The sequence below is a fragment of the Gymnoscopelus microlampas genome, assembly GCF_963454915.1.
Source record: "Gymnoscopelus microlampas genome assembly, chromosome: 19".
Taxonomy (NCBI): domain Eukaryota; kingdom Metazoa; phylum Chordata; class Actinopteri; order Myctophiformes; family Myctophidae; genus Gymnoscopelus; species Gymnoscopelus microlampas.
The window spans coordinates 7,805,015-7,823,616 of NC_139956.1; the positions used below are offsets into that span (position 1 = coordinate 7,805,015).

General features: G+C 41.6%; 1 protein-coding gene across 2 annotated transcripts; it reads left to right on the forward strand.

The window, feature by feature from the left end:
• Window positions 1-1,239: 1,239 nt before the first annotated feature.
• LOC311034726 (RING finger protein 175-like) lies at window positions 1,240-17,920 on the forward strand. Of its 2 annotated transcripts, XM_084042693.1 has the most exons (9): window positions 1,240-1,337; window positions 2,993-3,030; window positions 3,230-3,371; window positions 5,862-6,016; window positions 6,866-6,973; window positions 7,207-7,327; window positions 11,217-11,350; window positions 12,734-12,835; window positions 13,633-17,920. In XM_084042693.1, exons 1-9 carry the CDS (start codon window positions 1,314-1,316, stop codon window positions 13,751-13,753), a joined length of 945 nt encoding a protein of 314 aa, XP_083898819.1. In that variant the 5' UTR covers window positions 1,240-1,313; the 3' UTR covers window positions 13,754-17,920. The 2 variants fall into 2 exon arrangements, with proteins under 2 accessions (XP_083898819.1, XP_083898820.1); XM_084042694.1 differs by lacking the exon at window positions 12,734-12,835.
• The last annotated feature ends 682 nt before the right edge of the window (window positions 17,921-18,602 follow it).

Here is an 18,602-nt window from a genome sequence, read left to right on the forward strand (position 1 = left end):
TTACTATCACAATATAGAGCTGTTTAACACTGTTACTGAACAAACACTCTATAGTAATGATTACTATCACAATATAGAGCTGTTTAACACTGTTACTGAACAAACACTCTATAGTAATGATTACTATCACAATATAGAGCTATTTAACACTGTTACTGAACAAACACAGGAGGAGGATTAGATCTACTCACCATGAAGGAGCAGAGAGGTCACAATCAGCCAAAAAAACATCTTCATCCTGCAGTCTGGTCCCTGAAGATACCTTCACTCACTGTCTGCTCTGTGTCTGAAGCTCTACAGATACCTTGAACCACCTACTATGACACAGTGTCCTGATATGCCCCCTCCATAGCCTTCCTAAACACACACTGCACACACACTGCACACACGCACGCGCGCACACACGCACGCACGCACGCACGCACGCGCATGCACACGCACGCACGTGCATGCACACGCACGCACGCACGCACGCACGCACGCACGCACGCACACACACACACACACACACACACACACACACACACACACACACACACACACACACACACACACACACACACACACACACACACACACACACACACACACACACACACAGTCACACACACACACACACACACACACACACACACACACACACACACACACACACACACACACACACACACACACACAGCAACAGATCACTAATGGTTGACTTTGAATAAGAAAAACAAATCACACGTTGATCAAATCACACAAAAGATGATAATAGAAAGATAACAAAGACATAAATGAAAATATAAATACTGATGCCAGGTTCATGTGATCATTTGTTGACTTGGCATTCTATAGTTTGTATAGTTTCAATGTACAGATTATACATGATTTTTGATATTATACCGTTTAGACTGCCGGCAATGTTTGTTGCTGGTAACTAAAGTTTTCAAATAATTGTAGTGTAGTAAAAGTATAACATTTGCCTCTGAGATGTAGTGGAGTAGAAGTAAAGTACTGAAATTTGAAAATACCTCAGTAAAGAAAAAGTACTTCAAAATTGTACTTAAGCACTTGAGTAAATGTACTTAGTTACTTTCCATCATTGGCATTATGGCCCTGGTGACTCAGGCTTTCAATCATAAGTAGGGATTAGGTTGCGTTGCATAAAGAGACAAGTAGGTGGCGGTAATGCACAAACTATGTTTGCCCACCGCCAATGAACCTTAATAGAAGAAGAAGGGATGTCCCACTCGGGCTCCCGTCGTCCTGGTGTGCAAACGCGACGCCGTTAGCCGAAAGGGCTAGCTGTCGTTAGCAGCGGATAAACAGCCATGGCAGCAGGTGTACAACCACAGGTAGGACTAGATATATAATAACTCTATAATGCCAACCCCAGGTAGGAGGCTGTTCTAAGGGGGGTTTCATGCAGGTTTTCAACCTAAGCCCTCAAACATGACTGTCATATCATGACAGTCATGGCGCAAACTTGTTCCTGGTTTTGGACATTTCTCCATTTACAACCCGTACATCTACCTAAACGTTCAGATTTCAAGTATAAAGTGCTGACCCCACGGCCACGGATGTAACGTATTGAAACGTTTGGGTCTAAGTACCCGTATATCCCGTATTGTTCAATAAAAGCTTTATAATCCGATCGGTGGCCATTTTCTCATAGTTATAAATAATGTATCAGAGTGCAATACACCCCCCAACCGATAGGGTCGCGTAGTTGAAAGCACATGAATAACATGTTTTAAGAAATGGCCACCGATCGGATTGAAATGCTTTTTATTGAACAATACGGAAGATTAGGGTACTTAGACCCAGGCTTTTTAACTTGTTACATCCATGGCCGTGGGGTCAGCACTTTATATTTGAAATCTGAACGTTTGAGTAGATGTATGGCTTGTAAATGGATACATCTCCAAAACCAGGAACAAGTTGCGCCATGACGCTTCTGACAGACGAGCGTCATGTGAACCATATGGCTATATTTCAACCTGTCTGGTTCGTTTACCCATTACATGGTGACATGTTGTGTTTTGTGTAGAATCAGTGGAGTAAAGTAACTAAGTACATTTACTCAAGTACTGTACGCAAGTACGCTTTTGAGGTATTTTTTTTACTTTACTGGAGTATTTCCAATTTCCAATACTTACTTCTACTCCACTACATCTCAGAGGCAAACATTCATTGTACTTTTACTCCACTACAAAAAAATTACAGCTTTAGTTACTTTGCAGATATACATTATTATAACACATACATTAACCACTTCAGCCCTATCTCATACATAGGCTATTTGAAGCAGATCTACAAGCTCACAACAGGTCGCTGTCTGTCTGTCTGTCTGTCTGTCTGTCTGTCTCTCTCTGATTGATTGATTGATTGATTGATTGATGTACTTTATCTAGTAAGACATGAGAACAACAGTACATGGAAGTACAAATGCACAATACAAGGTCTACTAAACTGGGAGACACATTAATATACACACTATACAGACCATCATACAATCAGCTTACAGGTTACTGTAAGCTGTACTGTAAGCTCTCTGTCACTCTCTCTGTCACACACTCTCTCTGTCTGTGTGTGTGTGTGTGTGTGTGTGTGTGTGTGTGTGTGTGTGTGTGTGTGTGTGTGTGTGTGTGTGTGTGTGTGTGTGTGTGTGTGTGTGTCATTTGTCTGTCTGTCTGTCTCTCACTCTCTCTTTCTTGCTCACTATGCCTTCAATACATCTATCTATAGACCCCTTAACAGACTGATAAGAACCAGTATGCGTGCAACCAGTATGCGCGCAATGAAACCCATTCTGTCAGGTCTCGCTAGGACGCGCCTCACTAGCCAACACACAAGAGGGGGTTGGGGTGTGCTGAAACCAGCGCACCCCAAAACAACAGGTTGGGAATTGATTGCGAAACAATCACCTGTGCGTCCAGTCTCAATGTTAATAAACAAATAATTGGTCTATATCTCTTTCTAACTATACACCCTCTCTCTCTCTATGTAGGACGATCTCCTGAAAATGACACACAGGGAGAGCTGGAAGTAAGTATTTTTCAACGTGTGTGTGTGTGTGTGTGTGTGTGTGTGTGTGTGTGTGTGTGTGTGTGTGTGTGTGTGTGTGTGTGTGTGTGTGTGTGTGTGTGTGTGTGTGTGTGTGTGTGTGTGTGTGTGTGTGTGTGTGTGTCAGTATCTTGCTCATGACCCCTGTCCTCCCCCTCTCTCTCTCTCTCTCTCCCTGCAGGGTCAATCATGAGCGCCTCCACGTGAAGCACCGGGGTCACGAGGCCATGCACGCCGAGATGATCATGATCCTCATCGCCACGCTGGTGGTCGCTCAGGTGGTCCTGGTGCAGTGGAAACAGCGCCACCACCGCTCCTACAACGTGAGTTCATGGGAGGACAGGCAGGGGCCAGGGAGCTGGTAACCACATGAACCCTAGCACCCCTTTATTTGAAAAGGTGTGAACATTTTTCAACATGAAAACGATTATGACAATTATGCAAAAATAATTGCGTTTATCTTACATAATTGCTATTAGACGATTATGTAATAATTGTGCCTACACTAGCACCCCTATACTCCATCACAAAAATTAAGCCATTCCTCTCTGTCCACGATCTTGAAATAGTCATACGTGTCCTCATAACATCCCGTTTAGATTACTGCAAAACCCTACGGGTTCAGTCACTCTGTCCTGTCTCCAATTGGGCCAAAATGCGGCGGCCAGGCTCTTGACTGGTACAATGAAGAGAGACCATTATTACCCCCGTCCTGGCTTCCCTCCACTGGCTGCCAGTGCGGTTTTAGAATCAATTTAAAGACTCTCCTATTCGTTTATAAACCCTCTAATGGACTGGCCCGCTCTTAAAGGAGCATTTCACCCCTGGAAGAAACTGCAATCACTCAATGGTAATAGTATTTGTAGTAGATAACAGTAGCACAATTTAAAATTTGCACCCTATGGCCAGAAAAATAATGAAATCTGTGTGTTTGACTACGGTTTGACTGGACTGCTGCATTACTACAATGACCATAATGCTTTGGTTTACTGCCCCTCCTTGTGGCAGGGGAGGGTTCTATGTGGGTGTGATCTCCAACGACAACATTCAAACTGCATGGCAGTGTTGCCATGTCTGCTTATTATAATCGGCTTCTTTCTAAAATGTAGTTGATATTTGGGCTTGTTTCCAAATGTTTTGATTGTTGTTTAAACCAGTGGTTCTCAAACATGTTCATGTATTTTTCCACAGTCCCCCATCTGAAATTATAATTTGTGCCAGGGAGCCCCTAACAAATATTTGTCAAAAATATTCCACATTTTGCACTTTTTCCCCCTCAAGATTTTTTTGTAAATAGCAGATCTACAAGCTCACAATGGGTCGCGAAGCGTTGTGAGCTTGTAGATCGGCAATTTTCAAATATATAATATCCCATGTCTAGGTAAAGTGCTCTTGGCCTAGTTATCCTCTTTTGGGTTTGTTTTCATAGACCTGGTTGCTTATTTCTCTCACAATATCTGGCAACACTGGCTGAAGAACGTGAACCTAGCACATGTTCATCTAGTTACATATATGTCCAAGGATTCGTTAGTGATGTCATATCACTGTCAAATCCTTGCTATCTTCATGCAGTTCTACTTCCGTGTCGCATAGTAGTGACATCACTGTGGAATCCTTGGTATTTTTATCCTAGCCTTTCGCGACGGTTTGTTTACCAGCGGTGCCTCTCCACGCTGTCTTTTTTTTCACGCTTGCGCTTATGAAACACTACACAGGATTATTATTTCATGTCAACATTCAAGTACAACTATCAGAAGATAACTCAGGTAAAGTAAAGTCTCACTCTGCAACGGGCGCAGCTAATGGGAGTGACTGGCCGTGTGGGGACACCCCATTGGGGCGGTCTTTGGAGCTGGTATGTGTGAGACGCGTCGAGACATGTAGTGCGGAAAAGGAATGACATAACATCTCGTGACGTAAATAACGTCACGAGATGTTCAAAGATTACTAGATATCTAAAAACACAGATCATACACAAAAATAATAATAATTGAGTCCTAAACTTCATTACCATTGGGTCATTTTCTTCCAGGGGTGAAATGTCCCTTTAAGGTGACTCTCCACCAAACAGAAATTTGTATTAGGAAGAAAACCCGGACTGGATCTGTGGATCCGGATCCGGATCTTCAAATAGTAAAATCAACAGGAAGTTAACATTTTTTATAAAAGAAATAAACAGTACTGGGTTTGGTGATGTTCTATATTGTCTGAATCAACTCTGTTTGCGTTCGTTTATGTGCTAAAAGAGTGACTTTGAGACAGTGGCGTACCCACTGTAGAGGCAGGGCAGACGGTCGCCTGCCCAACTAAGATCTCGCCTCCCCTAGAAAACCCAAATAGCCCAAAAATGTGTCATTGTGTGCTTAATGTCCTCAAAGTCACGCACCCAACAAGCGTTGAACTGAGCAGATTGGACCTTCCGTTCCAGAGATAATGGCCAAAACATCTTGAAAACGGCCACTTTTACCGGTTTTCGCCAGTGTTATCTCGCCTGCCCTAAATGTAATTCCTGGGGACGCTACTGCTTTGAGAGCTGTTTCAGTGTACAATGTAAGTCAGTGAGGAGCATATTGAATTATCAATTTCCAATCAATGGGACCAATTATTTTTTATTTCTTGTCTACCTTTGGAGTTACATCATGGCAAGGTAACTACACAACCCAAACCTCTACCAAAGTGGTCTTGCCCTTTAAAGGAGAATTCCGGAGTACATTTTTCTTACTTTTATATGACATTACTATATCCTAGGACGACAAACACGACCAGTGGTTTGTGTTTGTGTTAATTTAACTGTGTGTTTTCTCTCCATCCAGATGGTAACTCTACTCCAGATGTGGGTGGTTCCTCTGTACTTCACCATTAAGCTGTACTGGTGGAGGTTCCTGTCCATGTGGGGTATGTTCTCTGTCATCACCAGCTACGTCATCTTCAGAGCCACGCGCAAACCGCTGTCCGGCCGCACGCCCAGGTACCACAATGTGCACATAAATAATGCTTTCAAGGTTTCATATATCTAAATATTAGAACTACAGCTATGGACTGTTTTAATAATTGATGAATCTGTTATTCGATTAATTTAGACAGTACAATGGTACGTTTATCTGTGGAATAGGTTGTCTGAGTCCAAACACATCTGTCAACAACGCAATGTGTTTTACCCAGCATTTAAAAACATATCTCAAGACAAGCATTCATATTAGAACTGTTTACGATATGACACTAAATGGATTATCTGACTGAAATGATTTGATGAACTATGTCACCGTTAGTATGTATGTACCAGTGCACAGTTATGAGGAAAGACAAAAAAACTCGCAATTCTGGCCTTTTTATTTGGTGGAAATGGGCTTCCATACCAAACAGCTTGGCCAGTTGCTACACGTGTCTTTCATGTTGCGTTCTTGAAGTTTAGCATTTAGAATCTGTCTTCAAAGTGGAAAAAGTGGACCCCGGTTTGAAACCAGCTGAGAAGCTGTCTAGGAAATGATAACCTGTCTACAGTACAAATGCCTTCTAAATCAGTAGTTCTCAAACTTGTTTGTGCGAAGGACCCCCAGAAAAGAAGATTTGTGTTAAAAAAAGGAACTTTAAACACTTAATAAATAAGATATTTCAGAAATGTTCAAAAATAGCAGATGCTGTGAGCTTCATCTGCTATTTTTGAGAGCCACTGTTCTAAATCCTAAGAGTTTCCTGAAACATCATATGTTGCTAAATATAATATATACTGTATATGTATAGCTAACATCTAAAATGACACGGATGCTTTCCCGGTTTTAATTGGGTTAAAATAAGTGTGTGTGTGTGTGTGTTTCAGGATGGTGTATAAGTGGTTCCTATTGATCTACAAGCTGAGCTATGCGGTGGGGGTTCTGGGTTACCTGGCCATCATGTTCACCATGTTCGGCTTCAACGTCTTCTTCAGGTGAGGACAGACAATGGGCTCCGGTTACACCACGCCTCATACATGTCAAGGTACAGGCTGGGGGAAAGTGTAGAGCCAAGATGGGGGACTCTCTGTTCGCTGTCATGTTGTTCTCTCATACATATACAGTATATATATTTATATGTAATGTCTCTCTCTCTCTATTCTCTCTTTCCCTGTCTCTGTCACTCTCCCTTTGACTCCATCTCTATCTCTCTCTTTCTCTGTCTCAGGATCAAAGCTGAGGATTCTATGGATGTTGGCGTGATCATGCTGTTCTATGGTCTGTATTATGGCGTGATGGGGAGAGACTTCGCAGAGATCTGCTCAGACTACATGGCGTCCACAATCGGGGTAAAATAAAATGAGTCTAACTCAGGGGTCTTCAACAGGGGGTCCTCAGAGTTACTACAGAGGGGCCGCCAAATCTTTGTGTGATGGCATATTTTTTTTACATTAACCACTTGACTTGAACCCTATAGAATCCCTATTCTTTGGAGAACTTCAGCCAAAAATAGCAGATTTACAAGCTCACAACGCCTCGCACTGCGAGGCGTTGTGAGCTTGTAAATCGGCTATTTTTGGCCAAGAGGTATTCACCCTGTTTCCTAGGCTGTGTGTTTTCCACTTCCTGTCGATTTGATCCAATGAAATCCAATGAAACTGGTCAGATGACCAATGATATCCAATGAAATCGACAGGAAGTGGAAAACACACAACCTAGGAAACAGGTGAATAGGTGTAGAGGGAAAAAAAGAGCAGATCAAGTAAAAAAATGAAGAAGTTTAATCTGAAACAATTTTATACAATATAGAGGGGGTCTCTGCTTCATCTCTCTCTCGGCTAGGGGGTCCTTGGCCTGAAAACGTTGAAGAACCCTGGTCTAACTCACAAAGATATCAGTCTGTCGTTTTGTTTCTTTTGGAACATATACATGTGTACATATGGGGGCGCATAAGACAATGTGGATGTGAGTGTGCTTGAGTACATGTATAAACTGTATGTGCATGTGAGTATACCAGGGGTCTTCAACAGGGGGTCCGGGACCCCTAGGGGGTCCTCAGAGGTACTACAGGGGGGTCCACCAAATCATTGTGTGATAGGAACGTAGTTTTTTACACTTGAACCCTAGTATCCCTATTCTAAGGACAACTTTAGCCGAAAATAGCCGATCTACAAGCTCACAACGCCTCGTTGTGAGCTTGTAGATCAGCTATTTTCGGCAAAGAGGGGGAAGAAGAGCAGACTAAGTACAGAGTGAAAGTTTACTAACTATTGACGGTCTAAGTGGTTATAATGTCTGAAAATACACATTAACATGAATCCAACATCTACAAAAAAGCTTTAATTTTGCACCAAATATATAGTAGGGGTCCCTGCTTCATCTCTCTCTCAGAGAGGGAGTCCTTTGGCTGAAAACGTTGAAGACCCCTGGTGTATACTGCATGTCTGCATGTGTGTCTTTGTTTGTGAGAGATTCTGTGTGTCCGCCAAGGAGGTGGAGAGGGCTCTGACTTATCTATTTATAAATGGATGTTAAATTATTCATATCCAGGTCAATTAACACGTGTGGGTAAAGCATATCATGCTTAATTTATACTCCGGTGTAATGATGGTGTAACTGGACAAAAATAGCCGATCTACAGGCTCAAAACACACACATTAGGCTTAAATTAACACATCCACCGCCAGAGGTTAATCTCATAATGTACTCACCAGTGCCAAGGTTTTATTGTTGTTATTACTCTCCGCCAGGAGAGTATTGTTATCACTGCGTTTTCACTTTCTAAACATGACACACCGATTGGTCAAGCCTCACGTGACACGTGAAATACTGTGATCTGATTGGCTAGTGACGCCACCGGGCCTATATATACATGGCATCACTCTGACAGTGTCTCCGTCACTGTCAGAGTGAGGTAAGACGGGAACCATGAAATGGCTGCATGGCTGATACATAATTGGCAGATAGGACAGATAGGACATTTATATAGACAGGAGGGATATGACATAGGACACTTATACAGACAGGAGGGATAGGACACTCACACAGACAGAACGGAAGAGGACACTTACCCAGACAGGTTGGATAGGACACTTACATATACAAGAGGGATAGCGACCTATAAATACATGTGTCACTGTGATAAGCCAGATTCCAATACCGAAAATCCGGAGACCACTCCCAGACCTTCGAACCGGAAGTAGTCAAGTAGTCGCGGTCCAATTGTTCCTATCTGTCTTATTGGACAGATAGGACAGATAGGACACTTATATAGACAGGAGGGATATGACACTTACATAGACAGGACGGATAGGACAGGAGGGATAGGACACTTACACAGAATGAACGGAAGAGGACACTTACCCAGACAGGATGGATAGGACACTTACATATACAAGAGGGATAGCGACCTTCGCGACCTTCGAACCAACACAAGTCTTCTGGCGGAGAGTTGTGCTCCGAGGAGCACTTTTTCTAGTTTTTTGTTTTTTTCACGTCGCCATAGACCCCACGGGGCATCCATGTTGTAGTTAGAACGGTTTATGTTAAACAGTGATGACCGAGGAGAAAAAACTACAATGGAGAAAAAGGAGTTTTAGTGTGCGCCTTAGAATGGAGGCCGACGGGAACGGCAAAACCGCAAATAGTTCCGTTCCGGTGGTGTTACACTGAAAATAATCGGAGTTCCCAGACGTTTTCGCCGGCTCGGCGAGGAACTTCTGGGCCAGAGCCCTGGGATTTGTGGGCGGGATGTAATTTACGCTCTGAATCTGAGCGGACACGCCTCTTACCGGTCTGGAGCTGTCCGACGAGAGGCAAACAGCAGTACACAACAATGGCGGCCGAAATTTCTCAAGGGGAAATTGCTTCCCGTCGATCCTATTTAGATGCAACACCCACTGCATGTGGATCCCGCCCCCTTTAATTCATTGGCTGTTGATTTGAATCACAACGCAGTGGCCGCGCCCCCGCTGTCAAAACTCCGAGGCAATGCCTCCCAGACTACACTGAAAATGGTCCGTGTAGAAAACTGAAAAAATCGAAAAAGCACCCGGACCGTAGCACTACGGTCTCGACGCTTAACAGTTGGATTTAATGGACCGTAGGACTACGTTCTTGGCGTTTAATGTGTTAAACCAGAAACATCGCACTTACCCTGATAATGTCATCACATCGATTATGATGTCAACAATGAAGCAAGCACTGATTATATTTCACTGAAGGAAAGATTTGTAGAAATGTTGTGGTATTTGTACTTTACTTGAGTATCTCCAATTTCCAATTATTTTACTTCTACTCCACTACATCTCAGGGGCAAATATTGTACTTTTACTCCACTACAATTATTTGAAAACTTTAGTTACTTTGTACATTTTGATTATTATTACAAAACATACATTAACCACTTCAGCCCTATATACATTTAGGCCATTTGAAAAGACTCATTGTGAGCTTGTAGATCTGCTATTATAAAAAGATTTTCATACATTTGAAAACTTGAAATGGGACATTCTGCACAATGAGTACTTTTTTTTTGGTACTTGGAAGTACATTTTCCTGCCAATACTTTTGTACTTTTACTCAAGCACATTATGAATTCTTGACTTGTACTCGTAACAGAGTATTTCTATGTTGCAGTATTGATACTTTTACTTAAATAAAACATTTGAGTACTTTTTCCCACCACTGCACAGAACCGTGCAACACTGCACTTTGCCCCATACAGCATTGGTTCTCAAAGTGGGGTCCGGGGACCCCCAGGGGTACTTGAGGGGGTTCCAGGGGGTCCCCAGCTAGATGATGGACAGGAACCAAATGGACCCTTATGGGTCTGTAACTCTGAGAGTGTACAAATGGAACCAAATGGACCCTAACGGGTCCATTTGGTTCCATTTGTACACTCTCAGAGTTAAATTAACTGAATTGGGGTCCCAGAGGTATAAATGCCATTAAATGGGGGTCCGTAGCCCTAATGCATGTCAAACTGGGGGTCCTTGAAATTAAAATGGTTGAGAATCACTGCTAGAGAGCCGTAAAAACCTTCTCTTATTGGGGTCCCTGGCTTATCTCTTCAAATGGGGGTCCGTGGGGTAATAAGTGTCAATTAGGGGGTCCTTGACATGAAAAAGTTTGAGAACCACTGTCATACAGAGTTCAATGGAATCATCATGCAATTCTTTCCTTTTGGATTTGAATCAGATTTGATGAGAGAACTGAGTGTGTATGTTTTCTTCTCAGTACTACAACATGGGAGGCATGCCCAGCAGGAGCCTGTCGGACGACATCTGCGCCGTGTGCGGTCAGAGGATCCTGGTCGACGTGGACGAAGAGGGAATCATCGAGGACACCTACCAGCTCTCCTGCAACCACATGTAATCCTCTTGACCCTTTATCAGCCATTTCTGACAGGAAGGAGAGTGTAGGAGATATGGCGTCATGACAACGCAAAACACTGATAACTAAGCCAGGTTTAGAACCTGTGTTGTGTGATCATGGTAGGCGATGTAGTACCTGGTCTAACCACCAGATGTCCTTACATTTCAGTTCTGTGGCCTACTTGCAGTTTGCAGTGTGCACACAACATTTAATAATAGTATCTGGACTTTATATATAGCGCTTTTTTAAAGTACTCAAAGACGTTTTACATGTATGTGGTGGCCAGGGGAGTGGGGGGGGGGAAGAGAACATCTTTATAAGAAAAAAAAACGAATTACAAGCAATAAAACACAAAAAAATAACCAGAGTTGAACTCAAAGTCAACCCGGAAAGGCGATTCTGAACAGGTGGATTTGGCTCTGATCGGGCCAGTGGTTTGTGAGATTATCTCTGTAAACAAAGATAGACTATCCCTCTTACAGACTGCTAGACTGCCGCAGTGCCACACCGTAAAAATGTGCTTTGAAGTGTTATCGTGCCGGCATTACTTTGGGTGCAATTCTTTCCGGGATCTATATTCTGTTTTAAAGGGAATACTTTTCACACATTTTTCATTGTAATATTCGCAGTGACCATTTATTTGACAATGGCCATTTGCAGAAGTGGTTGTCATGCCTTAACTCATTCCCTGCCAGACTTATTTCTGGCTGTGTTTGCCCACTGCCAGCGATTTAGTGTTTTTTATAAAATTGTTTAAAAATTCACAATTTTTTTTTTTCATTATGATCACAAGTCCAGTCGTTTCTAAACACACAGGCGAGTCGTGCACGGCGCTCAGACAACAAACATTACGGTCGAGGCGGAGCCCTTCTCCTCCAGCCCAGCGTTAAACACCATGCATGGCCATCAGAACGGAAAACTCACTTTCTTTTTTCACCTCGCCACAGACCTCGCTAAATCCCTTATGATCGCGTGTTCAACTGTTTGTAGACACACAGGGTAGTTGTGTGAGTGGCCCAGAGAAGAAATTTTCAATCGGCGACATTCCATTTTGCAGCAGTAGCAGTTTCAAAACAGCGACGCGAAACAGTGTTCCTCGACGGAGAAATGCAAAGCCGAGATAATGGCGTTTGAAAGCGGAACATAAACAGGAAGTGGGCGGGAGCGAAAATCTTTGATATGACGTATTTCCGTATCCGGGTGTGCTACAATGAAATGCTTCCCTTCGAGAGATGAAGGACGGTGAGATCTTGTTTTAAAAAATGATTAATCAAAATTACGTTTTTTACGTCAGTGGCAGATTTGGTAATTGGAAAAAATTACGTTTTTTACGTCAGAGGCAGTGGATGAGTTAAGTTAACCTCTCCCCCGCCCCTCAGATTCCATGAATTCTGTATCCGTGGCTGGTGCATTGTGGGTAAGAAGCAGACTTGTCCGTACTGTAACGAGAAGGTTGACTTGAAGAGGATGATGAACAACCCGTATCCTTTTCATTCAAAATTCATTCAAAATTCATTCAAAATTCATTCATGATTCATTGGCTCATAAATGGAAGGTTAGAGTGGTGGGGTTTATGATGGCAGGTTTGAATCCATATGGATCACACAATGTGGGTAAGGAAAAGTGTATGATAGTAATGCCTTCTTTAACCACGTTCAACCTGGTGTCACTATTTGGGGCATTTGTTTTGTCATAGGGGAAGATTTACAAGAATTGCGAAACTAGCAGATCTACAAGCTCAACGCGTTGCAATGCGACATGTGATGCGACACGCATTGTGAGCTGTCACCTGTTTCCTAGGCTGTGTGGGCATCACTTCCTGTTGATTTGATCCAATGAAATCCAATGAAACTGGTCAGATGACCAATGATATCCAATGATTTTTTTTTATATTGACATACTGGGACATACTGCATAATGAGTACTTTTGTACTTTCAGTATATTTTTGATACCAATACTTTTGTACTTTTACTTGTAACAGAGTATTTCTACATTGCAGCATTGATACCTTTACTTTTGAAATGAAATGCAATAAGTAAATGTGGATGATACGTTTACTCAAGAAAGTTCAAGAACGTCCACTATTGAAGTGACAAGTGTTTTTAAAGTTCAATGAACGTAATCATGTTAAATAATCGTGATCTCAATATTGACCAAAATAATCATGATGATGACTTTTGCCAACACTGAGCAGCACTAATTCAAATACATGAATGCAACAAGTCACATCTCTTGTAACACTTATTGCATGTGCTCCTTAATGTAATTCCCCTCCAGTTGGGAGAAGACACACGTCCTGTATGGCCAGCTCCTGGACTGGCTCAGATACCTGGTTGCCTGGCAACCCATCATCATAGGAATCGTCCATGGAATCAACTTCTCCCTGGGCCTAGAATAGAGCCCTGCAGAACACCACCCCTGCAATGCCGCAGGGCCAGGACGTCCTAGAAACATGTGGAACCTCACGACGACAAAGTTGGTGAAGGTTTGACAGGGAAATGTTAGCCCTAAGCACTATCCAGGTGTCCATGCTGCATTTGAAACTTTTCTGTTGTTTTTTTTCCTTTTCTTTTGCATATGTTTAGGTTTATCCCATTCAATCTGGGGACGCATCTCTGTCATTTTAGATTTCTTTGGCTATTCACAAGCTCATAGCACGGCCGTTCTATGAGCTTGTAGATTTGCTATTTTTTGTAAAATCTTGAAAATTTGTGCAAATCTTTTTGAGTATATATTTTTTTAAAGCAAAGATTTCTAACTCAAATCTTTGCTTCTGGGCGTCCCGGGAACAATTCGTTTTTTACAAATGTTCGCTTTAAAAAATATATATTCAAAGATTTGCGCATCTTTTCACGATTTAAAAAGAAATCGCAGCTCTACAAGCTCATAGTGCCGCACTATGAGCTGGTATATCTGCCATTTTTGAATAGCCAAAGAAATCTAAAATGACAGACATGCGTTCCCGGATTCAATGGGTTAATTTATGCAGCTATACCTGCTGATTGATCCCAAGGTACCACACCAACTAGTGGTTGCTGTTTTGACATAGCACAGCAGCATAGCTGGGATGGTATTTGTACTTGGAATTTAAAGTCGGCGTCTTAAGATTGTATTATGTATTCTGAAAAAGATATTTCAAATACAATTTGACCCTACAAGCTATGGCTGGGTGGAATAATGGTGTGCAGGATATAGTGCCAATATTTTTGGCACCATTTCTTTTTGGTGGCCTTTCCTACAGCGCCTTATACAGTATTCCCTCTGCAATTCAGCAGCTAGTGATGGAAGGGTTAGTGATAAATGATCCGTTTTTTAAAAGTCCCACTAGCGAAAGCGTGGGACTATAAATGCTGCGTTCACACTAGGGCAAACAAAAGCTACAAAACGAACAGACGTGGTCGGCTACGCTGTCACAGAGTCACCGTTGGAAGTGTTGCTCAACATCCTAGTTTGACGTCGTCAAGCGTGCGTCCGTGTGTGGGAGCGACAAGTGAGAAAAATACACAGGCTTGGGGTAAAAAGAACAAGGAACTTGCCAATAGCAAGAAGTAGTATTTCTTTCCCCCATTACAAGCAGTAATTGTGTGCTTTTCTTCTTTTGGGGCGTCAGTTTGTATCTTCATAACGCTGGCTTCATTTGAAAATGGCGTGCAGCCTGTGGCTTTGTTGCCACTAGTGTGAACACTGCATTATGATGGCCATGTCTGTCGGTTCAAACCACTTTGCTCTGGCTGGGTGTAATGAGCAGCATAGCCTCTGGGGGCCACTAAGCAGGGCTTTTAGAAAAAAATAAAGGGGCCATCTACACCAAGAATGATAACTAAGGGCAATGACGAGAACATCCATCCACACTGATGAACGATACCGTTTTGTAAATATTTTGTACACGACACCCTGTAAATTCTGATGGGTTTTGATTGGCTGTCAGTGTTTCTATTGTTCGTCAAATCGCTCTGACAGTGGTCCTGACGTTAGCATTGACCACTGTTGTTGACCTTATAGTTGGCGGCTCTGCCATCCACTTGAGTCAAATAGATGTTTAGATGATATGATATTTAGAATTATAGTTATTAGTTATCGTTCCTGGTGTGGATGGTCTCTTAGGGTTTTGTTTTGCATATCATGTTTATTGTTATCAGTTTTAACTATAATTTGAAGACCATATTACGTAAGTGTGTTTAGAGACTAGAATCGGCAAAAAGAAAATCTGCACATGCTATTTAATATATTTAAATTTACTGATATATTTTTTGTTCATGAAAGAAAAATATCTGGACTTAAGAAAATGTATTTTGTAAAATGTTTTAATAGTTTGCACTTTTGTCATTGACACTCCACACATGTCTTCATCAGATTTTTAGTACTAAAGGTTATTCACTCCAGGGTATCACACATAGCTACAACAAACTCAAATTCTTAGATATATAATTGTGTTAAAGGCTACACAACTATATCAATTCATAGTTTGCTTTCTGAAGAGCTTTTGTCAACATTATTTTTGTTATGCGACAGTATTAATGAGGGAACTAGAATGGAGCACAAGCTGGGACTTGCACTTGCTTTGGCCATTATATCAATGTGTTTTCTATTTCCTCATCATGCATTGGTTTTGTCAGCTATTCGACTGAGAAAACCGTGTCCGTGACATTTATCCATTGATAGCTTAAGGGATGAAATTGGGGATGCGTGAATCGTTTACTATCGGCCCATATATGTACTTAAAACTAAAAGTGCAATATCGTTAAAATAAGCAGCAGCAAAATAATCCTGAATACTCTTTTAGCAATATTATATTTTATTTTGTTTCAAATTTGAAGCGGAAAAAAATATTTTGTGTTGATTGAAGGCTGAACACTTCCTAAAAATACATTTTAGATTGAAATGACCATGCAATTAATCGGTTATCAAACATCAGCCAATGTTTGTGTATTGTGCATCTCTAGTTGAAATGTGTCCCTCTGTTACACCAAACAAGAGGAATGGACATGACAAAACACCAAACAAGAGGAATGGACATGACAAAACACCAAACAAGAGGAATGGACATGACAAAACAAAGCTAACGCCTCAGACCTAAAAATCAGCGTATTGCTCTCCGCTGCGAATCCCGTTACTCATGAGCTCAGCACAAGCAAAGGAAAGCTTTGCCCAGGTTGCTAATTACGCATCAATTGTTTACTGTACTTCTACCATTTGTTTGGTAAATATCGGTTATTTAAAGTTTGTTATAGGTTTTTATATATGAAACTGTGGTTGACACACAAGAAACGTATTAAAGCAACAAAGATGATTAGAATATTCATAAGCCTGATTTATACTTTTATGTTATACATACCGGTGTCTGCACTGATAAATGCAGTCAGAATGTTCCCTATTACAGTGGTTCTCAAACTTTTTCATGTCAAGGACCCCCAAATTGGATCTGTATTTGGCTGTGGACCCCCATCTGAAAATGTTTTTGTCAGGGACCCCCATACAAATTTGTGTTGTTAAATGTTCAAATGTTTTACTGTTTTTTTACTTCAAAAATAAAATTAAAATTAATATATTATTAAATATATTTGAAGGTGGTTAAACCGATGTTCATGCTATAAATAAATATTTTGCGGTACCACCTTGAACCCCCTCAAGGACCCCTGGGGGTCCCCGGAACACCACTTTGAGAACCACTGCCCTATTAGATGCCCAATCACACAGTTTATTTTATCGTCTGTTATGGACTAAAATGGCTTCTGGTTTTGCCTCATAGCTGTGTTTACAATTTGAGCCCCATTTGCCTTGTATTTGTATTTTTTAAATGTTATGATTACAGAGGAGTCACCATCCAAATATGTTTTGAGTCATTTACTCTAAGGTCACAAATACTTTACAAACTCAGTTGAGGTTGAAAAGTGGTAGTTCTTTTGTCAAATCAAGTAGTTTTTTTCAATAAATGAAATGCAATAAGTAAATGTGGATGATAAATGGAAAGACTTAAACACATATCAATAAGGCAATGTTTCCACTGTCAATGTTCTTATCTCACATCTCGATGTTTTACAGTATGTTTTGGTTGTCAACAAACTACAGATTTGCTTTAGTTTTAATTCATGTGATGGACGCCTCTTGTTCCCGTCTCAGCCCCCCCACAACTGGGGGAAACGCAGCCTCATAACACATTGGTACACCTGTGTAGAAAGTGAGTCTGTACCGGTTCTGTCCGGTTCTGGAGCACATTGGACAGTGGAAGTGAACTCTCTTATGCCAAATTCTGGCAGACCACAGAAACCTTCGGCCATTTTTGCTGTACTAGTGGAGACTGCTGCTGGTACTGTCTTCACATTTGAATAAATATTGTACAAAAGTCAACCAGTGAGTGTGATTGTATTTTTCAAACATGTCGTCTCTTTCCTTCCTCTTCTCTCTTCCAGATGTCGTCCTCTCTCCATCCACCTCTTCATCATGTCTTACCCTTCCCTTAGCTTCTTTTTGTCTCCCTTGTTATGGTATCCGCACTCCCTCTCCGAAAATTGTCTCAGTTCAATTCCGGCAGAAAGTGTGGAAATCTGTGCTAATGACTATGGCTAATGACTAGTGCTGACTATGGTTAAAGACTGGTACTGACTATGTTACTGACTGGTACTGACTGGTTTATGACTGGTACTGACTAGTTAATGACTGGTACTGACTATGGTTAAAGACTGGTACTGACTGGTTTATGACTATGGTGCTGACTAGTTAATGACTGGTACTGACTATGGTGCTGAGTAGGGTATTGACTATGGTGCTGACTAGCCTGGGATTGATACCATCATCAGGTTGCCGGAACCAATCACCAGAACCACCGGCACTGTGTATCTCCAAAATTATTCCCCTAGTTTAAAACTTGTTTAGTTTGGTGTAATCGTTTCGTTTGGTATAATAATCGCTTGGTATGTCCATCTTTTATTCTAACTCGTAGTGCGACTAGCGAGACTAAATGAATTGATTCGCATTATGTGATGAACGAAAACAATGCGACGCCAACCGGAACCACGTTTTAATTTTTTTATTTTTTCTAAACCGGATCACACGGTTGTTTTTAGAACGAATACCAGGCTTTCCTCCGAGGTGGAAAGTCTGGTGACGTGAGGTTAGGTGCTGACAATGGGTAATGACTATGGTGCTGACTATGGTAAAAAAAAACATTTAGTTCTATGGGATTCAGAACCCACAAACATCTGAAGTGTGGAGGCTATGTTGGAATTCAAGATATCCGGCAAACCCAT

What these genes read in the sequence shown, in the direction of transcription:
- LOC311034726 (XM_084042693.1), top strand. Translation starts at nt 1,314, where the DNA reads ATGGCAGCAGGTGTACAACCACAG. An exon ending in CAGCTCTCCTGCAACCACAT is followed by an intron (nt 11,351 to 12,733) that starts GTAATCCTCTTG and finishes CCCGCCCCTCAG; the next exon opens with ATTCCATGAATTCTGTATCC. An exon ending in AAGAGGATGATGAACAACCC is followed by an intron (nt 12,836 to 13,632) that starts GTATCCTTTTCA and finishes ATTCCCCTCCAG; the next exon opens with TTGGGAGAAGACACACGTCC.